Here is a 24,634-nt window from a genome sequence, read left to right as displayed (position 1 = left end):
CCTAAATTTATAATCTGTAATGATATGTTAATTTGTTACCTGTCTGGGGGTGTAGTTTAATTACAGAAGAGTCATGTCAATTCTGGTCTGCTTGGTCAGTGTGTTAAAAAGGGAACTTCTAGGGCCAGCAGGTGGCGTGGTGATTAGGGGCATTGGTTAGGGTTAGGAAGTCAGCCATTCCCACGTGGCTGACTGTGGTTCAAGTCCTAGACCTGATAGCTTGCTTTTTCACTTTCTCTCTCTCTCTCATGCTCTGTGGTCAAATTAAAATAAAGAAATAAAAGTTAAATCAAATAATTCTTAAAAAGAAAAAATTAAAAGTTTTTTTTTGTTTTCTGTTTTTCGTTTTTTTTTTTTTTAATAAAAGAACTTCCAGTAGAGTCTGAATGTGTCAAAGGAAATTGTATCCAACAGTATCAGTGACAGTCATTCCTGAAAGTACTGTGTGTGTTTCCGCAGACACCCACTAAGACCATGTGCCTTTCATATGTGAAAATAAGCCAAAATGATCTGGTTTTCTGGTTTATTTTAGAGATGCTTATGGTATCAGAGATCATCACCAAAATAAGTTACACCATTCTTTTAGAAAGTTAAAGACAAAAACCTCTCTTAAAATGTGTTTATGATCATAATGTAACTGTCTTTAAGGATACTCATAACCAAAAATTTAACATTTTTCAACATATGAAAGAATTGTCACAGCATTCTGCCTTAGTGAAATCCCTATCTATGCATATTCTTGAAAATTCTGTAAACGTAGTATTACTGTTTTTGGAGCTTGTGGGTCCCTAGAACCACTGAAAACACCTTGGGCATTAAGACAGGCATGCCTGGGATTTTATCTGGTCCTGTCTGTATGTGTAACTGCTGGCCTCTAGGTAAGTCACCTGTCTCCCCTTGGCCCCAGTTTTCTCCGTAGTATAATGCGTATAAATGCTTACTTCACCTAATTGTGAAGATTCAATCAGATGAGGTATATAAAATGGTATTTGGAACAGGGTAACTGTTAGTGTACTCTCCTTCCCTGCCTCCAGTACCTCCCCACGAGTAACATCAAGAAGGATGTAACTTATATTGTATGTGGTATATGTCAAGGATATGCAGTGTTTAAAAAAGTATAGCTGTGGGACCAGCAGTTAGTGTAATGGCTATGTCTCTGGACTCCCATGTAGTCAACCGCAGTTCAAGTCCCAGACCCGGTGGCTTAAACTCATGCTGGGTGCGTGTGCATGCGTGCCCACGATCCCGAGAGGAGAATGGAGAAGGGATTGCGGCGTGGCCATCCCCTCTGAGGGGTGATTTCTCGCTTTCTATCTCTCTGTATCTCTCTGTCTTTCTGGTGAGCGCATGTGCCCAATAAGAAAAAAACCTCTCCAAAAAAAAGAGGAAAAAAAAAAAAGTATAGCTGTAAGGAAATGGAAGTTTGAATTTTTACCAGTATAGGGGAATCTACATTTTAATCAGATCACATATAAAAATTAAAATTTATAGAAGTTAAATTACCACTTTGAAAATAATATGAGGAGAGTAATTTTAATAGCAAGCTGCCCAAGAGTCCTGAAGATGTCCTAACAACAATAGCTGCAAAACAAGCTTTGCAGAAATACATCTGAGCAATCCCACTCCTCAGTGTTTACCCAAATAAAATGAAAATTCTTTTCACACAGAAGCTTGTTTGCTAATATTTGCAGTAGCTTTATTTGTAATTACCAAAAACTGGAAACAACCCAGATGTCTTCCAACTGGTGGATAAACAACTTTGGTGCCTCTATACAACGGTATACTTCTTAAACAAGGAACAGAGTACTGGTATCTATGTTGCTATTCCAGAGAACATCTATGGATAGAAATTAGATTAGTGGTTGTTGAGGGATAGAGGGAAAAGTATTGATTACAGAGGGGTTGGGGGAGCATTTGAGAAGAGGGGGCAATCTACTTGTGACTTGTGTCTTGATTATGGCAGTGGTTACGTTATTGCATGAATAAAGCTCACTGAAGTACACAGTACAAAAGGCTTCATTTTATTATCTGTAAAATGTACATTTAGGGAAAAAATCTGAATAGTTTGAGATACAGCTATTTGAATTTTTTTTTTTTTTTTGAGATTTGTGCTATAGGGTGTGTGCATTCACCAGAGAGACGGAAAGCAAGAAATCACACCCCGAATGATGGCCTTGTGGCAATCCCTTCTCCGCCATTACCTTCTCTGGATTTGGGCACGAGTGTACATACACCTGGAGTTAATTTCAAGGTGTCAGGTCCTGTATGTGAACCATGGTCTGCCATGTGGGAGTCCAGCACTTTAACCATTACATCACCTGCTGGCCCCACTATTTAAAATTTTAAAACTGCGTTTTAGGGGCCAACAGGTGGCCTAATGGTTAAGGCTCTAGACTCCCACACGGCTGACTATGTCAAGTCCTGGACCCAGCGGCTAGAAACTCATACTGGATACATGTGCATGTGTGCCCAAAATCTCAAGAGGGGAATGGATGAGAAGGGATTATGGTGAGACTACCCCCACCCCCACCCCATGATTGATTCCTCATTTTCTCTTTCTCTGTCTCTGTGAGTGCATGCACCCTATAGCAAAAATCTCTCTTAAAAAAACAAACAAACAAACAGAAAATTATAGTGCACTTGTCACTAGATTCTAGCTTTATCCATATTTTTAGTTTAAGATATTTTGTGAATCAATAAAATGTGAAAGAAAGGTTTAATATGGAAGTGAGGGAGAGAAAAGGGGAAGGAAAAAAATAAGTGAAAGTTGCTTAAGAGACAACAAAATTAGAAGCTATTTGCTAATGATAAGGTATAGAGTAATATCTTTGTCTTGACTGATATGCATGGTATTTGCACTGGAAGAAGAAATGTTGTACACTGTAAAGATGTGATGAAATGTAAAGAAAGAAAAAAAACTGCATTTTTTAATAGAGTCAGCATGAGCATTTAGCTATATTTTTTATGCTGTATAGGTATAACCGTTAGACAAAGTTGACTTAATAGTTTAATATCTTATGATATTAATATCTGATAATTATAAGCAAATAGGAAATGCCTCACATTTTTTAATGATTTTATTTCTTACACTTCTCTCTAGACTTCAGTTCAAGTTAAATGTTCCCTGGAATAGCATATGTCATTTGTGTACACAGAGGTCAAGACTGGGCAGAATGTAACCGTAAGGGAACAGTTAAGAACTAAATTATCAGAAGGCTTTATTATAAGGCCTTATTCTGCAATTTGGGATATAGGGGGAAAGAGGTGATTAGAAATGGAGGAATAAGAACCATTTTGGTTTTTTAAAGCTTTATTAAGTTTGAAACAAGTTTGGTCATAGGGGAATTGTAGGGGCTAAGGAAAGAAGTCAGGTCCATTTTTTCTAACATTGCCATTTTAGGATCTACCCAAGCAAAATATTTATTTTGAAATCTAAAGACATGTATTTCGTTTTCTTGCTCTGTACCAAATTCTACCCACTAAAGAAAATTAATATTCTGGTATGTTGCAGAACCTTAGGAAAATTTAATTATAGTTACCAGCCATTTTCCCTGAAAAACTGTACTCTGTGGTATTATAATGTTGGGTATTTTCATGTAAGTAAACTGACTAGTAGAAAATTGCCAGCTTGGTTTGTTGTCTTTCACCGTTTGCTGTTATTTTTGGTCGTGGTGTGATCATTGTCATGTTCAAGGCTTATCTCTGCCTCAACATACTCCCCACACTGACTTTAGCTGACCTTGTCTCTCTCCACCACAAGTCCCTGCTTGACTGCTCAAGGTTCTTCAGAGCCCGGATATTATTTGTTCTCATGGAGATATTTTTAGATCTGCTTCACTGTGAGTCAGGTGTCATTCTTAATTGTCACTTACATAGACTAGATACATGCAAGTTTCTCTGTCAAGTTTTCACAGACACCCAGAGGAACGCACTGGTCTCTGAATGTCTGAGCATTACTTTAGGATTTTGGGTTGACCTCCAACATTTATCTTATTATTATTATTTTAATGTCTGACTATATATTAATATATCTTCACTTCTGGAATTTCACTGTGTCATTCAGTGTGATGAGTCAAAACACTGTATATTGGAATCATCTGCTTGCGATTCTGTTCACTAGCTCTTGCATTCATTCATTCACTGTGCCTTTATTGAGCCAAAAATAGTTATTAAGAACCTACTATTGCTAGGCACTGTGCCAGGCTTGAGGGAGGCAGTGAAGTGTGCAATACTATCCTTTTTTGTTATAACTTAAGAGTTTGAAGTTGGAGTAACAAATTAATGCAGTGTGGTGAGTGTGTGGGTGTTGTGGTAGGGAGAGGGTGTAATACCATGGACATGCAGTGACAGATCCATCTTGTCACCTGCTTTCTTCTCAGCTATCAAGTCTACATATCCTTACCCCATCTGTTTTTCTAATCTTCCTTTCCATTGTGTCTTGTGGATTCACAATCTGTCATGGACATGTTTTCCTATTTGATCCCATTTCCTCCTTCTCCAGGAAGCCTGAAATACCCTTGCTTCTCATATAAAATACTAGGTTGAGATGAAAACTGGTATTGGATTTCAAAGGATTGTCTTAAAGATTATTTGGCTAGAGACTGGGGTGGAGGGTGGGAGATTGATGGGGTTTTTTGTTTGTTTTGTTTTGTTTTGTTTTGTTTGGAGAGGATTTTGCTATAGGGTGCGTGTGCTTGCCAGAAAGAGAGACAGAAAGTGAGAAATCACCCCCCAGGGGGGATGGCCACACCGCAATCCCTTCTTCTCCATTCTCCTCTCGGGATCTTGGGCATGCACACACACGCACCCAGCGTGAGTTTTAAGCCACCAGGTCCGGAACTCGAACCGCAGTCAACTACTTGGGAGTCTAGCGACATAGCCATTACACTAACTGCTAGTCCCGGAGATTGATGTATTTTGAAGAGGAAATAAATGACACTTGCACCTTCCTTTAATTCTCTCTGCTGAAAAACTAAAGCAACTAGTTGAATAAAGATTGAAGCCACTGCTAGGGAAGAATGTATATTGCTGTAGTGGCAAGGGGTTTTCTCTTTTATGAACCTTAGTCAGTGCAGCACAATTTTTTATGTATTTTGTACACAGTAAATATGGCGAAATCATCTGAGAAGTGAACCCATTGAGTAGAAATCTGTGCTTCCCTACTTCCTTAAAGAAAATATATAGTGGCAGATCCAAAATCTGAACTTATTAACTTACCAGCCTTTACAGCTATACTTAAGGCCAACCTCACATCCTCATTTAAAAAAAAAAAAATTTAACATTTGTTAAGTAGAAGGCTTCCACTGAATTACATTTCAGATATTTCTTCCTAATTTTGCCATGGTGATTTTTGAGAGATGGTGATGGGAGACTCAAGATGGCTTTATCAAGTCAGAACCAGTGTTAACCTATCTGTATTTAAGTCTTTCGCTAACTGGCATCAGAAATGGACTCTCAGCAGCACAGAAAAACCATGCTGAAAAGACAAGTGCCCCTGATGCCTGCGGTCTCAGAGTTTCCAGCTGTTGGGCCTTCAGGATCCCAATTCACACAGCTTGGCCCTGCCAATGTCTTACTACTTTAATTCTCCATATACATTCAAGAATATCTGGATTAGAATTGTCCCCACCCCTGTTAGCCAACTGATAACAAGACCTGGGTCCTATATTACAGACATAGCTACTGAGGACTAACTCCTGTGTTTGGGGATCTCTCTGAGATGAAATCATTGTAATCCAGGGAATCCTGTTTTTGCCTTCTGATCTAATTGTTGCACTGTGTGTCTGTTTAAACTCCTAAACAAATAGTAAAAAATATTCCTTGCTATTTACATGTCCCAAAGTATGATGTTGAATAGTATTGGGTTATAATTATATAAGGGACTCCTAGGAAATTAATCTTTCCAGAACAGAAATTTTATGAGTTTTTCACAGAATCATTATCAGTCCTAGAATTCAAGTCTCATAAGATGATCAGGTCAGCCATTACTAAATGTTAAAAATTCGAAGTCTTGTTTGTTTTGGATCAGATGTTAAAGTAATAAATATGCCTTAGAGGACAGGATTTATTCTTTAGCCCATAACACTTTCATCTTCTTGACAGACCCATGATGGGAAGAGGAAGTTCTTGCAAGAGAGACTAGAGGTAGTTCTCAAACCTGAATGTCCATTAGAATTGTGGATAACATGTTCTTAAGACCCCACTCCAGTTTTTTATGTAGGGGGTCTGGGTTGGAGCCCAGAAAGCAACATTCTTGACCACCAAAGCTTGATTGCATTGCAGATTTCCAGAAAGCACTCTTTGAATACTGACCTAGAGTGTACTGCTTGCCAATTTCATACACTTAGTAGGAAAAAAGTTGCTTAGACCTAGAAAGTTCTCTCTCTGCCTTCAAACTGTGGAGGTTGAGTTGCTTTTTAGGCCAAAGTTTATTATCTGCAGGGAATTGATAGAACTTGAAACCCTCCAAAGTACACCCCATTTTGGCCCATCTCATTCCCTCAGGAAGAAGTCCTCAACAGAGTGCCTTTTCCCTGGAAGGCTAAGTTCTTTGTTAAGGCTTAGTCTTGGTTGTCTGTGGCACTGCTTGCTATTTACTCATCAATTGTACTGTTTTATCTATTTTTCTATTCCTTATATCTAAATTGTAACTTTCTTTTGTTCTTTAGTAATCCACACAGCACATGCTGGACATACCATGTATAGAACATCTAGACTCAGTTAAATTTCCTCACCCCCACACACACACCACCACCAAGATATAGCAAACCCCTGGGGTACTTTCACCTCTTTCTCCCTGATAAGGAGACACTTGCAGATGGCTGCTGTGGTACTGTCATTCCCTTTTATCACCCACTTTCAAGGAAATAAAGTTCTTAGCCTCCAGAACCCTTTGGATTCGTATTTGGCCACATGTAAATTACTTTGGGATTTTTGGAGAAAAATCCATAGGAACTTAGTGGACAATGTATGTTCAACGCTCAGATCTCTTGCCTTCAGGGACATCAGATGACCTTAAGAGCCCAATACTTTGAAAGCCATGGTGCCAGTCTTTGACCTGTTACTCCCCCTCCCAACCTTTTGCTGGGGTAGGCAATGGGCAGGCATTTGGTTAAGCGAGTGAGGCTTTGTCTGTGTTTGCAGCTGCTCTCTATCACTTGCATTGCCACCTGGGCTCTGCCTCCTGTCTGATCAATGGCAGTACTGGATTCTCATGAGTGCTAACACTGTTGTTTGATTGTTCCATTGTATATTGCAGTGTGGTAGTGGTGGAACTGGGGTGCACAATGAATGTGGTTCTTTTGGGTCATCCTGCAAGCAGCACTTCCCCCTGCCAATCCGTGCAGGGATTGTCTTCCACAAGGCTATTCCCTGTTGTCTGGAAGGTTGAGGACCTTTAAGCCACATGTCAGAGGTACTAGAGAAAGTTGGGATCCTCAGTTCAGGTGGGACTGAATTTTCGTAAATAGTAATGGAAAGTAAATACATCCTTTCTCAATCTCAGAAATAAAATTTAGTGAATAATCTCTGCCTTTACATAACCTACTTTTCTTTTATTGAAAATCAAATCAGGTTATGTTTGAGAAAGTTCTTGAGACCATATTAAGTGCTAATCAAATGCACAATGTAATATTGGGCATCCTGGAGAACTTTGGCCCAGGAACATAGGCACAACTTAGAATGTTTAAATACTTATCAGTGTCTTATCTGTTTCCTGAAACATCTAGGAATTTCTTTTCCCTCTTAGCATGTTTCTCACATCTGTGTGTAGAAGATTAGACAGAATGGCAGGTTCTTTGAGAAAAGGTGTTTTAGTCTCTGTCTATAAGAGTGACCACTTGTGAAGCTCCTAAGAAGTCCACATTGTAGCATTGAAACAAGGTTCAGTGGAGACTTAATAGATGGCACCGCTTATAACTCCCTGTAATAATTTCATACTTATGGGGCCAGAAAGCATTAAGTAAAAATGATGTTGAAATTGCTAAAAGCAGCACTCTGGTCATTAGAAATATGGAGTTTTTGTCAAGGCTTTTACACATGGTTGCTTTTAGCATTTCTGTCACTTAGACATGTTTTCAAGTGTATAGGTTGTAGTCTCAGACTTGCGTTTTGAATATTGGCTTTCTCTCTTAACAGTGTGGTGACCTTAGATTCTTTGCAATCTTAGTTTACTCATGTAAATGAAAATATTAATACCAAGCTCATGGGTGTTCATGAAGATTATGAGATAATGTACAGGTTAACACAGCAACACATGAGGGACAGTTGTATTATAACAACTGTATTGTGTTAGTAGTGGTACCATTAACTAGCAATACTATGTTGAATAGATGTATGAAAGTAAACTTAAAAAACAGATTTTAATATTTGTAATAGTTTAGTAATATCCATTTTAGTATTAACAGTAATTTATTAACTATGTTTTATAACTACCTTGTATTTCTGTGTGTGTGTGTGTGTGTGTGTGTGTGTGTGTGTTTTAAGAGATTTTTGCTGTAGGGCAGTTACACTCGCCAGAGAGACAGAAAGCGAGAAATCACCTCCTGGAGGAACAGCCACGCCACAGTCCATTCTCCTCTTGAGATTTTGGGCATGCACGTACACACACTGGCATGAGTTTTAAGCTGTCAGGTCTGGTACTCGAACTGTGGTTGGCCATGTGGGAATCTAGCAACCACATGGGAGTCTAGCAACATAACCATCATGCCATCTGCTGGTCCTGGTGTCCTTTTTTTTTTTTTTTTTTTTTTTTAAATTTTGGATAATTTTTGTAGTAGACCAATGTGATTTTGAATTTATTTACTGATGTATTCCATTTCTGAATCCCTGTTGCATATCATGATAATTCACTGAAGTTTCTTTTTCTTTCTTTCTTTGTTTTAGTTTGCTGTAGGGTGTGTGCACTAGCTGGAGCAGGAAAGTAAGACAGCACCCCCTAGGGGGGATGACCACACCGCATTCCCTTCTCCCCCATTTTCTTGGGCTTTTGGGCAGGCAAGCACACAAATCAAGTATGTTTTTCAAGCCACAGATCCAGTTGACTGTGTAGGATCAGGCCGCCTTAACAACTATGTCACCTGGCTGACCCCTCACTTTAGTTTCTTTGATGTTCAGGAAAAGATGCTAAGCATACCTTTAAACTTTTGGTGAATAATTGAATCCTGAAAGCTTCCCCCTTATTCTAGATACTAGTGTATGTCCATTTCTACTTTAAAATATTTGATAAGAAAAATCTGATAGTGGGCATTATTGAATTTCATACATGGACTTTGTGACCTATTGAATTTTATGTGTGAAGGGCAGTTTGGCCTCTAATAAAATAAATTGCTTATTGTCCACTGATTTCTTTTTTTCAATTTTTAGTTTAGTGTTCATTAAGTACCACTCTTTCTAGAGAGCTTCCAACATTTAATCCAGACCATGGGACAGGTTCTTAGGTCTAAATAGTACACTATATATTGTATACACTGTGTATCAGTCAGGCTATATTGAAGCCTTTGTGTCTAGTTTAGGATATCCCCATAAAAGCAAGACAATTGTTTTTTATACTAGGGGAAAAAAATCTAGCCATTTCAGATATTTTAAGGAATGAGAATGCTTAGTTCTAGACTAGATGAGACCTAGTCGTGGTTGTACCATAAATTCTTTGTAAAGTAATGTCATTTAGAAGAAAGTAGTAATATTCAGTGTGACTTCTAGTGGACCTAGCAATAGTTGTTTGATACTAGAGTGAACTTATTGGTCAGGTTGTGAGCTTCTTGCCAGGTAACTGAAAGTATCTCTAAATTAAAAAGCAATGGCTGACTACGATTTGAGTCCTGGAACTGTCGGCTTGCTTTCTCACTTTCCCTCTCTCTCTGTGTGTGTCTCCGGTGAGAGCACATGACCTATAACAAATTAAAAAGAAAATAATAATAATTTTTTTTTTTAAGAAAAGATGTTTTAGCTCAGAATTTTGTAGCACCATAAATGGTATTTGGGTTACACAAATCAACAGACATTTATTTCTCATAGCTCTGGAGACTACGAAGTTCCAGATCAAGCTGTGATATATTTGTTGTATGAATAGGGTCCTCCCCAAGGCTTGTAGACATGTATCCTCACATAGCTGAGAGAGAGAAAGCATGCTCTTGTCTTTTTCTCTCCTTTGAAAGACAACAGTCCATCTTTGGGGAAATCTACCCTCATGACCTAAACCTGATATCCTCCCAAAGACTCCATTTCCAAATACCATCACATTGGGAGTTAGGACTTCAACATACGAATTTTGGATTTTAGGGACAACAACGAACATTGAGTTCTTAACAATATGTAACCTTCTAAGTTTCAGTTTCACTAGCTTTAAAAATAGGAATAATACTATCTCTATGGTAGTTCTAAGGTAATACATGATAAGCTTAAGAATTTGGTACATAGTAAGCTCTAAAAAGAGAGTTGCTGCTACTGTGATTATTCTTAATACCACATTTCAGAGATATGCTAGAAGCATTTTTGGTGCCTGTTAGGACTAGGCCGGATGGACTTTTTCAAGAATTATTAAATGCATTTTTATAATTGTACTTATATTGTGAGCCTGAAATAGAGATGCCATTCTGAATATCCTTCAGTTCCCTCATTTCACTCTCCGGGCATCTTCCTATCAGCCTACCTTTCTGATTATGTAGCCTATCCGGGCATCTTCATATCAGCCTTCCTTTCTGATTATGTAGCCTATCCTGTCTTTGCTTTTTCTCAGTTTTTTCCTCTGACTTTGTGGTTGTTTCCTTCTACATCCCTTTCCCTTTGGTCTCTGTCACTCTGTATTCTTGGTTTCATTTTCCCATCTCCCACTTTTTTCATTATTCACTATAATATGTGATAAATGGTTTATAGCATGTGCAGTTTTATTGTTTTATAATTTTTGCTTTACGTCAAAAGTTAGTGTTGAATGTTTCCTCCATGTGTAACCATGGTTTCGTAATCCTGTCACTATTTTCAGAGTTTGATTTTTTGTTAGGCATTGACTATGGCAAGACTGGTATTAGAATCCTGACTTTATTCTTCCTGGGTTTTATTGTGGTTAGTACTGAACTGGCATGTAGGAATTAAGTTTTATGGTGCTAAGTTCTGCTGAAAGAGGAACCTGTTTAACGTATCCTCTCTTGCACAGATGGGCAACTGCCTTTCCTATAGACATAAGTGTGAGAAAGCTGCTGCTTCTAGCTTTGTTGAGGTGACCTTCTAGCAGGATACTGCTCCTCATGGCCAAGGTGTATGCGGTACATGTTAAGGCCCCAGTTTCCCTTCACTTTTGTTTCACCAGCCTTCATAATATGAGTGGAATTGTTGTGTATCTGCTAAGAGAAAACCAGTCATTTGACAGCCTGTATTTTTCTACATTTAGCTACTGCCATTTACACAATGGGTTTTCATGTGTAACAGCACATCCCTTAATCATGGTAATTAAAATCATCTTGAATAGATTTAGTTACACTTAATTATAGAGTTTATGTTCTTTTTTTTTTTGAGAGGTTTTTGCTATAGAGTGCATGTGTTCGCCAGAAAGACAGAAAGCGAGAAATCACTCCCCGGGGGATGGCCACGCTGTAGTCCCTTCTCCATTCTCCTCTCGGGATCTTGGGCACGCACGCACATGCGCCCGGCGTGAGTTTAAGCCACCGGGTCCGGGACTCAAACCGTGTTCAGCTACATGGGAGTCGAGCGACATAGCCATTATGCTAAGTGCTGGTCCCTTCTAGAGTTTATGTTCTTGTCAGCTTGTTATACATTTGTATTTGTAAGACTCATTTTTGTAAATACTTTAAAAGTTATCCTTTTTCCATTTCTTTTAAGACAAAACTCATGTATTTAGTTATGGATTATTTTAATTTCTTGAAACAAAATTCACTTTAACATTGACACTATTAGTCAAGCATTAATGTAAAAATTTACTGTTGTTTAATGTGCATACTATCAAGGGTAGAATCATGTTGTGAACATAGACTACTTAGAGAATATGGAAATTCTCATGTACTTTTCTAGATTGCCAAGAAATACTATGGTGAAAGAGAACGAAAGGATGAACTACTTCAAGTTTGGATGTCATTTCACTTCTGTTTTTGGAGATATTCTTAACATAAAAAAAATTGTAAAACAGGCCCAGCAGTAGTGATACGGGTGGTGGAGTGCTGCTGTAGGATGCTGGAGCTGTATGAGAAGCCCCAGGTTCATACCAGCACACCTGTGATCCTGGCTGGCTGAAAGGAGGGAAGGATCACAACCTGTCAAACCCTTGTTGAGGTTACCTGTTCCCTCCTCCCATCCTCCTCCCACTCCTCCCCCAAGAATGAAACTTTAAGAAAATTGTGGTGTGACTCAGAAGTAAGATACAGGGAACCAGCAGTTAGCGTAATGGCTATGTCGCTGGACTCCCACGTAGTTGACCGCGGTTCGCATCTCCGACCCGGTGGCTTAAATCTCACGCCGGGCGCGTGTGCGTGCGTGCCCAAGATCCCGAGAGAAGAATGGAGGAGAAGGGATTGCGGCGTGACCATACCCCCTGGGGGGTGATTTCTCGCTGTCTGTCTCTATGTCTCTGTCTGTCTGGCGAGTGCACGCTCCCTATAGCGAAAACCTCCAAAAAAAAAAAAAGAAGTAAGATACAAAAAAGTGTGTATTTCCATTTTTTTTTTAATTAGTTGCAGTAGGCCAGCAGGTGGCATAGTGATTAAGGTGCTGGATCCTCTCACATGGCCAACTCTTTGGTTCGAGTCCTGAATCTGGCCAATTGAGAAACACACCAGGTGCACATGTGCCCAGAAATCCTTCGAGGATGAAGGAGAAGGGATTGTGGCATGACCATCCCCCGGCGGGTAATTTCTCACTTTCCTTCTCTCTCTGTCTTCCTTGAGCACATGCACCCTATGGCAAAAATCATTTTAAAAAAATTAGTTGGAGTGTTCTCTCTTAAAACAAAATTCAATAAGATACTCATCTGGTGAACCAGAACCTGAAAAAGATGTTTCAACATAACTAGCCATTAGGGAAATGCAAATTAAAATCACTTTATCTGTTATCATGGCCAAAATAAAAGATACATTATGGTGAGGTGCTGAACACCTGGATCTCTCACATGTTGCTAGTGGGAATGTAAAATGTTGCTGGTGGGAATGTAAAATGGTACAGTAATTCTGGAAAACAGTTTGGCAGCATCCTAAAAAATAGTATGTGTACTTTCTGTGCAACCCAGCAATCATACTCCTAAGCATTTATCCCAGTAAAATGAAAACTTACTTTCACATAAAAACCTGTTTGTGAATACTTATAGTAGCAATTTCATTGGTAATAACCAAAAAGTGGAAACAGCTCAATTGCTCCTCAACAAGTGAAATGATTAAGCAAACCATGGTATATCCATACCATGAATTACAGTTCAACACTAAAAAGAAATGAACAATTGATAGACACAGCAACTTGGATGACTCCAGAAAAATATGCTGAGTGAATAAAAGCAATCTCAGAAGGTTATATACTATATGATTCCTTTTATATAACTCTCTCTTTAAAATGATAAACATACAGAAAAGGAGAATCCCTGGTTGACAGGGATTAAGAAGGGCATTAGAATTGTACCTACTTGTATCCAGTGTGTTTTTTAAACTGCTAGGGCTGGTATTTAAACCACAATTGGCCACCTACAGAGCTGGACCAAGATCTGTTTTTAAAAATAAAAAAGTTAAAAATTCTTCCAGGGTAGAGGCCAGCAGGCGGCATGGTGGTTAAGGTGCTAGACTCCCACATGGCCAACTGCAGTTTGAGTCCTGGACCTCGTGCCTTGCTTTCTCACTTTCGGACCTCGTGCCTTGCTTTCTCACTTTCTTTCTCTCTGGTGAGCACATGTGCCCTTTAGCAAATTTAAAATAACAGATTTTAAATTTGTTATTGTAAAATGTATTATAATATATTTAAATAATGTTTTTAAATATTTTTTTAATTCATGGTTAAAAAAAATTCCAGGGTAAAATTGTAGTAATTTGCATCTGTCATGGTTCATGATGTAGAACTGATGGACCTTGAGCACGTTTATCTGTGTAGAGCAGAACAACTTTATGAGTAGAATCAAGGATTGGTAATCACACTTACTCATCTGGGAAGAGAAGAGTGAATTTCTCTATAGGTAGATGTCATGGAAAGCCCCTTATTTTTCCCAAAGGAATGACATTCTTTCTCCCAGTTTAGCTTTGATCTGAACCTGGTAGAATAGAATGTGCTCTAACTTCATAGCACAGAACTTTGAGCTGAAGGCAGTTCCAAAGCTGGATTTAGAACAACTCTTGGGCTCATAGTGATAAACTGGAGAATAGTGTCAGTCCTGTGATTTTTTTTTTTTTTTTTTAAACTGGAAAAATTAGATAGGACAAGGAAATAAAACCTACTCTAGTTTCAGCTGTCACCCCCTCCTTCTTTGACTTTCTTTGGAGGACACTATTGACCCTGATGGTCCTGATTTGCATAGTAAATTGAGATTAAATAGGATTAAGAACGCTTTTCTGTGAACTCTGTAGAAAGTGCTTATACATTCTAGTGAGTTAGGTTGAGCCATAGAAGGGATTTTCTCTAGATATAATGTTACAAATAGGTTAGACCCAGGCTAACTCACCAGTTAGTTTATTTAATCTACCATATATCTGAACCATATATGGTAATATCCTATTAGTGGTTCAGCACAGAACCAGTTCTCAATTATGTTGTTTCTGTTGGAGCATGAATTTCTCATTTTCCTGGGGGGTGATCTTCCTTCGTTTTTTTCTGCTTGGCCTCTGTGGTCTTAGTTATTAAGTAGCTCCAGTTCTTACAGTGGTAGTGGTTAGGGTTCTTTGATTCTGTGCAGGACCTTAACCTTGTGGGGGTGGGGTTTAGAGGGGGTTGCTAATAGCAGTTGGTACTATTTGTGATGGTGGAAAAGAAAAGGGAACTTTGACATGCTTCAGGACCTGACTGGACCAGCCTCTCAGATACAAAGGACAGTCTGGAATTGTCCATGCATGAAGATATGTAAAATCAGTGGTAGCGTAAGACTGATGGGTTCAAAATTAGAAGTGTTAATAATAACGATATGAAATCAGGTATACCGTGTAAATCAGGTACACAAGAACACTATAGTGTTAGTGCTACTCTTTGTTTGTCATTATCATTAGAGCCACAGATTCAGTGTTAACAGAGCTTCTCATTTTTTTTCTTGTAGTCTCAAACCATGAATTATGTGGGACAGCTGGCTGGACAGGTGATTGTCACCGTGAAGGAACTCTACAAGGGCATTAATCAAGCCACCCTGTCTGGGTGTATCGATGTCATCGTGGTGCAGCAGCAGGATGGCACTTACCAGTGTTCGCCCTTCCACGTACGATTTGGAAAGCTGGGGGTCCTGAGATCCAAAGAGAAAGTGGTGAGTGCATTGTACCACCTGTCCTCAAGGAAGGAACAAGTTAGACTGCATCAGTGAGCAAATCGTCATTGATAGTTTTCTGAGCCTTTAAGAACAGACAAATCCTGAAGGATGTTAAGGACAGTGGTATGAGAAGTCAAATTTTCTGCATAGCATTTTAAGTCATTTCTAAATTCAAAAGCCATATTATAGGAAGTCTTTCCAAGGGAAATAGAAACCGAAAATTATTATAATCCTACATGTTGCAACTCAGAAGAGCAAAACAGAAAAACTAGAGTTATAAATGGGGAAGTTAGGCATATTTAGAAAAAGAAAACTTTATTTTACTTTATACAGCACTTTAAAATATTTAAAGTAATACCTTTATACTAATGTGAATGATAAAGGCTGACATAATCAAGAATACATTTGTTTAAAGGAAATGAATTAATGCTACATTTTATTTGTTTTTTTTTTTTTTTGGAGAGATTTTCGCTATAGGGCGCGTGCGCTCGCCAGACAGACAGAGAGAGACATAGAGACAGAAAGCGAGAAATCACCCCCCAGGGGGGATGGTCACGCCGCAATCCCTTCTCCTCCATTCTCCTCTCGGGATCCTGGGCACGCACGCACACGCGCCCGGCGTGAGTTCTAAGCCACCGGGTCCGGGACACGAACCGCGGTCGACTACGTGGGAGTCCAGCGACATAGCCATTACGCTAACTGCTGGTTCCCCATTTTATTTGTTTTAACAAAGCTGCAAAATTTTACTGTGATATAAATTCTGCTGTAGATACTAGGACTTTCCCCAAATCTAACCGAAATACTCACCTGTAGATTATAGGCTAGTTAACTTAAATACATTTTCCTAGGGAAGATTTATTCAGAAGTTATCTATGTGTGTATCTTTCCTTTTTCCTTCATATGTGAAGCAATTAGAAGGTTTGCTAGTGTATCTGTCAGTCAAGTTAAACTGAGCTAGTAATAAAACTGCACAGGTACATGGTATTTCTAAGTGTATCTTATTTTATTTACTTAAGTAATATAGGGAGGTTTTACCAAGATTTTAGAGCACAGTGAAAGATCGTCACCATTTTCTGGCATAGATCTAAAAGTACGTTAGAGGTGCTGGTCTGTGTTGAAAATATAGCTTTTAGCTGTTCTCACATAGTGGATCTTATTGTATAAATAGAAATTTCTTTCTGTTTAGTTGATCTTATGTTAAGACTGAAATAAAAACAGATTTCATAAAACTAGATTTTTTTCCCCCCAGGAAAAGCATCTCAAGTCTAGGTGTTACAATATCACTTTTCACTGGAGAACCATGTTTCAGAGTGGGAGAGTCTCTATGGTCTAGCTTCTTTCGAAGGTGGCACTCTTTAGAAAGTGAAAGCAATTGCAGTTTACTTAGTGACTTGGAAAGTTACCATTGCAAAACAATATTGTTTAGCTTCTCTGGAATTTTTTCTTTCTTCTGGTAATACAGAAAGTGCTTTTAAACTGTATCTGTTACAGGGGAACTAGCACAAACTGTTTACTACTGAAATTTTCCATTAGTTGTGCAAGGATCTCTTCAAAAAATACTTCTAATGCTGTTTGCTGGGATTTGGGTTTTGATCAGCAGATTGGATCACCCTTTGGTCTCTCAAATGGAACCTGTAGGCAGATATATATATATATATATATATATATATATATATATATATATGTGTGTGTGTGTGTGTGTGTGTGTGTGTGTGTGTATATGTATGTATCTGTACATGATGACTGAGCAGATAAAATTCCTTTTTGTACATTCAGTTTGCTTCTAATTTAGAAAGTAATACAGTTTCTATGTGAAGCTACACAATTGATTGTGTTAAATATCTTGTCAAATTCTTAAATTTTTAATAGTATATCCTTAACACACAAAAAAAGAGAACATTTCTTCTTTCCCATTCCTTCCCTTCATATCCGAGAAATCCAAATGATATGTTTGGGAGGAAGTTTGGTCATTCAGTTTAGTAAAACATAGCTTTCCTGTGACAGTAAAGCAAACCATGTCTGCCTTGGTATATCCTGCCAGTTCACATTAACTATTTGCCTTATTTTAAGTTAGTTTGGGTAGGAAAATCTATTTATTTATTTAAAACTAAGATCCAAAATTTTCAAATATGGTATCACTTACAAAGTAGATTTGAAATCATAACCATTTGAAGAACACTGTTTAGAGAAAAGTAATATAATGATTTTTCTACTGCCATCCTATGTTCTTGGTTAATAGAGAATACCAATATTCCTAGTATATTTCATAACTGAGAACTTTAATTTCAGAAGATAAATCTGCATTTGCTATCTTTAAATACTAATTTTGTTGACTACCACAAAACTGATCGCTTAGTTTTTATCAGAGTTAACCCTCTATATATTAGACTGTTTCCAGTCTAATTGAAAAAATCTCCCTCCCAGTTGCTTAAGCAAAACTGGTTTTATAACTGAAACACAGGGGCATTTGATTTATTCAGAGTTGTAATTAGAGTCTCTTAACTAAAATGTTGTCAGAGATTTTTTTCCCCCTTTCTCCACCTTTCAGTTTCGCTTTTGTTTGTGTGGGTTCTGTAAGATACTTAGCTGCCATTACCTTCAGGCTTGACTTCCCATGAACTCAACCCCAGTAGAAAGAACTTCCTACGGAAGTATGGATATTTAGTCTCTATCAAATTTGGATCATACGTATCTTGAGTACTAGTCACTACATCTGAGAATGGAATACTTTGATTGGACTTTCTTGGACAGTAGTTCCACCTACACTCCCCGAAGCTACACTTGAAAAATATGTCCTGAAATGGAAAAATGCTACACTTGAAAAAATGCTCTAAATAGATCCACAAAAGGCATTGGATATAGTCCTATCCACCCACCCACCCCCTCCCCAAAAAAAGAAAATGCCACGTTAGGTCAGAAAGTCTACTACATCCAATATTTTTCAGTTGTATTTCAACATCACAGTCACATATTGAGCAAGATTGAGCCACACTGTAGGAAATATGACTGGAAATGAGTGATTATTTTAGAAACCAGTTTACTAGAATTTAATATGTCAAAATGAGTGTCCGCTTTAAAATAATAACCTTGGGAAGGGTTTAGTCCAAGTTGGTGCTATCATGTTTTAAAAATCTTTTTCCTTCATTGCCTAAGGAGGCCAACCGGACTGGGGACTTGAACCAGGGATGGCATGTGACTTCCAGCTCCATATTTCAGTGTGCTCTTGGCTGTGCCACAGAGGCTGAGTCCTGAGTCTGTTTTTATTAAAGATAAAATGAAATATATATTTCATTTGTATCGTTTAACTTAGTTTAAACAAAGCATATATGTAACAAATCAAATGACTATTTTAATTATTTTCTAGATCCAACATCTGTTGAATAAATTTTTAATTTATTTTAACTGAGAAACCTAAAATGGAAAATGAATTAGGGTTAATATTTGTCCTGTGAAAACTGGTACAGTCATTTCTTTTAAAAAGTAAAAGAGGGGCAAGGTGGTGGTACAGTGGTAAAATGTGACTGACTCTGTGTGAGGCTGACCCACATAGGAAAGTTCCCAGTTCATGTCTGGAAACCTCCCAACTATGTATGGCTTGCATGTGCTGAGTCTGGGGGTGTATTGTAGCTTCAGGACCCTTTTTGGAGTGCTTCCTCCCTTAACATGAAAGAATGAAACCTTTCCAAAAAAAAAAAAAAAAAACAAGTGAAAGGCGAAGTCAGGTAGTAAAGGCACAGTGGTAACAGAGCTGGACCCACGTGGGAAGAGTTCTGTTCCTTCTCCCTGAGCACATTGATCTCAGCTGGGTGATGATGAAAGTGGATTTGGGGGTGGGGGTGGGGATTCCTTTGGAGATACCTCTTTCTCTGTCTCATGGAAGGAATAAGTAAACCTTAAAAAGAAAATGAAAGTGAGTTTTTAATATAAAATAATCATTTCATTAACATTTCTTAGATTACATAGACATTTTTTCACTCATTACTCTATTTGCCATTTTTCCTTTTTTTCCCACAGCATTATTTATTTCTTTAAACACACACACACAGTCTTAAGCTATCATCAATGACCAGAGGTAAACTAGCACTCAATCTCTGATCAGATGGCATCACTAGTCCGCAACTGGGAAAACCCAGCTGATAGTGCAGTTTATTCCCATCATAAGTACCATACAGAACGGAGCATGTTTAGATTATAGACTGTCTTAGGTCTTGTCTTTTGCGTTCTATCTTTATATTTCCTGAACAGTCAAAATCTAGAGTTTAAAAATCTATCCATAGGAATTTTGAAAGTTAGTGTTCATTTTTTTTTAGGGATTTAAAAATGTTTTCAGAGCCTACAGATAAATGACTACAGTGTTTATGCTATTTATTTATTTTTGCTAGAGGGTCTGTGTGCTTGTCAAGAGAGAGGAGAAATAATCCCCTATGGGCATTGGTCATGCTACAACCCCACCTCTCCCTTCTCTCCCTCCTTTGAATATTTCAGGTATATATGCACATGCATCCAGTGTGTTTTTTAAGCCACTGGACCTGGAACTTAAACCATGCAGTTAGCCATGTGGGCTCTGGCCATCTTAGCCACAAGACTGCAGAGCTGACTCAATTAACTATGCTATTTTTTTTAATGATAGGTTAGTATTGACTATTATATATAGACATTCCTCACTTTGAATGCTAATAGTGCAGCCTATGAAAAGTACCAGGTAAGTGAACAGAAAGTGAGTTTAATAATCTATGGGAAAATTACTGGTTTTCTATGACCCTTACAATTTTTTATTAAAACTTCAAAATTATTTTACTATCAGTTATAAATGTGTAGAAAAATGGGGAAAATGTAAAATAATACTTACTTAGTATACTGGGATTAGAAACATTGAAAACTGAAGTGTCTCATTCTTTTGCCTCAGTCCCTCCTCCTCCTCCATTCTCCTCTCAGGATTTTTGAGTGCACATTCACACTTAATCAAGCATTTCAAGCCACCAGGTCCAGGACTCAAACTGCTGTTGGCTATTGTGGGAGTCCAGTGCCTTAACCACTATATCACCTGCTGGTGCCTGTTTTCTTTCTTTTTTTTTCTTAAGGGAGGTTTTGCTATGGAGCTTGTACACTCTCCAGAGAGGCAGAAAGCAAGAAAATACCCCCCAGGGGAGATGGCTACTCCACAGTCCTTGCTCCATTCTCCTCTTGGGATTTTGGGTATATACATACATCCGTCCAATGTGAAGTTCAAGGCAGCAGGTCCAGGACTTGAACCACAGTTGACCTGTGGTTACAGCCACTGACACCAGTGTTACAGCCATTACACCATCTGCTGGTCCCTCAGTTGTCTATTTTATTTATTTACATATATATTTATGTATTTATTTATTTATTTAGCATTTATTCACTGAACATCATCACAGCATACAACATGCAGTTTCACATCTAGAATACACTGTATAGTGGCTTAGTCATATATTTTATCATCACAAATAATTTTCCATTTCTTGTTTCATATATATATTTTTTTTCTCCCTCCCCTCCCCCATTTCTTACCCTCTTACCCTCTGCCATATCCCACCCTCCTCCCACTCTATCTCTGGTATCTGCAATTGCTTGCCTTTTTTTTTTTTCTCTCCCACATTTTATTGGTTAACAGAATACCTTAATTGATCTAACTACTTTCAGTAGCAAGTCCAGCTGATATATAAATATCTGTGAACAAATGTTTTACTTTAGACATGAAACTGTCAATAGAATGAATACACTATAAAATAGCACCTAGCTATATAGCTTACTGTGATCATTAAATAGGTATTTTTATATTTTTTTTTTTTTAATTTCCTTAGAGAAGAATAAATCAAAGTCAAAAAATGTTAAGAGAACTTTGCTTAAGACTTAAAGCCAGGAAGCAGGTTAGGATTTTGTTCAAATAGTAGTTACCTAGATCTTTTGACGATTCAAGAACTATAAAATAGCACCTAGCTATATAGCTTACTGTGATCATTAAATAGGTATTTTTATATTTTTTTTTTTTTAATTTCCTTAGAGAAGAATAAATCAAAGTCAAAAAATGTTAAGAGAACTTTGCTTAAGACTTAAAGCCAGGAAGCAGGTTAGGATTTTGTTCAAATAGTAGTTACCTAGATCTTTTGACGATTCAAGAAAAGAAAAAAAAAATCCTTATCTCTGGACTACAAAGCATAGAAAAAGATCAGTATTGTTTTAGTCAAAAGCCATAAAATTCTATTTCATCAGCTTAGTCTTATGTACTTAATCTAACTTCTGTTGTGGTCCAAACTTGCCATTTAAATTCTGAAAGATAATATTCAACTCTTGACTTTTCCCTACGATTAAGCTGGCCCTTTTCTTAGATATTTTTAAACTCATTTCTGTGTGTCTGACTTTAGTTTTCCTCATATAACACTCCTTTCAGAACTTTGAGATCTGGTCTGGTGTCAGTAAATTCCCTTAGGTTTTGTTTATCTGAGAATGTTCTTGTCTTCTCTTCCCATATGAAGGATAATCTTGCTGGTTATAGTATTCTTGGTTGAAATTGTTTTTCACTCAACATTTTAACTGTATTTTCCCATTCTTTCCTTGCTCGCATTGTTTCTGATGAGAGGTCTGCTGTTATCCTGATGGGATATCCTTCGTAGGTAACTTGTCGTTTCTTTCTTGCCAGTCTGAGTACCTTGTCTTTATGGGTTTTGTCAATCTGGCTATAACGTGTCTTGGAGAAGTTCTTGGGTTATTCTATTTGGGGTCCTATGTATTTTTGGGTCTGGATTTTTGAATGCCTGTCTAGGTTTGAAAAGTGTTCTTTCAAGATTCCATAGACTAGATTATTAATACCCTTATTAGTCTCTTCACCTTCTGGGATACCAATTATCCGGATGTTTGGACGTTTGATGGTATCTAGTATTTCTCAAATATTATCCTCATTTTTTGGACTATTTTCTCTGTTTTTGTAGTGGATTTTTATAGGCCAGCGATTCTGTTTTCTACATCTGAGATTTGATCTTCTGTATGATCTAGTCTGCTTTTAATACTTTAAAGAGAGGTTTTGATTTCCTATATTACAACTTTCATCTCTTTATAGTTCCGTTTGATTCTTTTTTTATGGTGTGTATTTCCTCTTTCAGATTGTGCAAGAACTTCCTCACCTCCTGGAACTCCTCAGTTCTATTCTCCTGCCTCTTCTGGAGTTCATTGTCTCTCTTCTCTTGCATCTCTCTTAACTTTATCACTATGAATATTCTAAATTCCTTATCAGACATTTCCATGATTTCCATTGAACTGTCTATGGATGAAGAGGATGTTATTCTTTTCTTTGGGATGAGAGGTATTTTCTTGCTTTCCCATATTTCTTGTGACTCTGCAGTGATTTCTAGTCATCTGATGGATGGTGCATTTCTTCCTAATTCTTGAAGTTTAATCTGAGCGTTCAGGAGCATGCAGGAGGAGGTGATATGCAATCTCTTTTCCAATCTGTTTTTGTCCCTTTGTGCAGTGGGTATTTAGGAATATTGAGTGGGTATTTAGGAATATGTTAACCCTAATGGTATTTCGATGTTTGGCAGTGGTTCTCTTAGATCTGCCTAGATACTCAGTGAATGGAGATTGAGCAGCAAAGTGATGAGGTCAAAGAAAAAAGACTAAGAAAACAGAGAGAAAAAAAAGAGAGAGAAAGAAGAAAAAAATGAAAGAAACAACAACCAAAACAATTTATTTTTTTTAAAATGGCGTAAAAAATTAAAACTGCCTAGCACGCTTACGTGCCACACAAAATCACTAGTTCTTGGCAGCAATGGAGGAGTCTTCTTCTGAAGGCCTGCTGCTTGCCTAACCTAGAGGAGAGGGGGAAAGGGTATTATTAGCAAGATAAAGAAGTATCTGAAAGCCAAGAGAATACTTTACCTTAAAAATTTTAAAAAGGAAAAATTACAAAAAAAATGAGAAGACAGAAAGAGACAGAAGGATAGAGGGACACCCTACCACTCAAGACTGGGGGCTGGAGACTGAATTAATAATCAGTAGAAAATCTTCATTTTTCTTTTTCCCTGAAATCAGTAGTTCTCGGCAGCAGTGAAGGAGCCTTCTTCTGAAGGCCTGCCCTTTGCCTTTCTATTAGAGACTGGGGCTGGAGGTTCAATTACCAGTAAAAAATCTTCATTTCTCTTATTCCCTCCAGTTGTCCATTTTTATAATGTCCTGTTAGTTAATAATTGGGAGATGAAAAGGCCACGTATGCTTTGCTGTCTGTGCCTGAACGGAATAACTGATATGCAGTGATCAATAACAAACCTGGAAAGGTTTTGTGATTGGTGTCTCATCATGACATCATCTCTTCATTATGTGGTGATCTGTGGACAGAAGAGCTGGCAGTGAAGTTGCATTTCTACCATTTTACATCATTGGGAAGCTAAACAATTAAAATTACTTAATCACTGTGAAAATAGTGAAAACATTTTTATGCACCTCTTGGTTTTCTATCCCTCTCCCACATAGGTTCATTTATTTGTAGAACTATAGGATGCGGAACTTGATGCAGTGTTTCTCTGGGGCTGTAGCTCTGGGAACTTCAGTACTAAGTTTGGCTTGAGAACTCAGAATTTAGGCTAAATTTAGCTTGAATGAAAGACTTTGAATGCTGAATCACGCTTCCTTTCTCCCCTTAGATTGATATAGAAATCAATGGCAATGCAGTGGATCTTCACATGAAATTGGGTGATAATGGGGAAGCTTTCTTTGTGGAAGAGACCGAAGAGGAATATGTAAGTTTTCAAGGGTCACATCTACTTCACACGTTGTGTTCAGGCTTCTGATACATGTATCAAAATGAAATGTTCAGCAGTTTTCATGGTTGGTTGTACAAATGATTGTTGCTGATTAGACAGGCTTTCTGTTTCAGTTTGAAAAACGAAGCTGTCAGAAAGGAGGGATGTGAAACTTCTCCACAGCAAATTTCAGAATACAGAGAACATACAGAAAAGCCTTTGTACTTGTTCTTTTTGTACAAGGACAGTTCTTTTTAACTTTAATTTAATGTCCATTACAGTTTACACCTTGGCTTGAATTCATTATTTCCACCTAAGTAATTAAGGCATATCTTCTTTCTGGCTATGTGTTTGTACACATGTGACCTTTAAACTTAGAAAACATGTTTACCATTTTCGCCAGGGAAGTCACTTGCCTAGCTTTGAATAGTCATGTTAATTAATTTAT

General features: G+C 37.8%; 1 protein-coding gene across 1 annotated transcript in view; it reads left to right on the top strand.

Moving 5' to 3' along the window:
* LPIN2 (lipin 2) overlaps positions 1 to 24,634 on the top strand; it is a 67,223-nt gene that overhangs the window by 9,577 nt on the left and 33,012 nt on the right. The window contains exons 2-3 of the mRNA XM_006146484.3: positions 15,224 to 15,424; positions 24,088 to 24,183. Of these exons, the coding sequence (XP_006146546.1) occupies positions 15,224 to 15,424; positions 24,088 to 24,183 (297 nt within the window). The remainder of the gene's footprint in view (positions 1 to 15,223; positions 15,425 to 24,087; positions 24,184 to 24,634) is intronic.

The sequence above is a fragment of the Tupaia chinensis genome, unplaced genomic scaffold (assembly GCF_000334495.1).
Source record: "Tupaia chinensis unplaced genomic scaffold, TupChi_1.0 Scaffold000180_1, whole genome shotgun sequence".
NCBI classification, from domain to species: Eukaryota; Metazoa; Chordata; class Mammalia; order Scandentia; family Tupaiidae; genus Tupaia; species Tupaia belangeri.
This window is presented reverse-complemented; position numbering and strand designations above follow the sequence as displayed.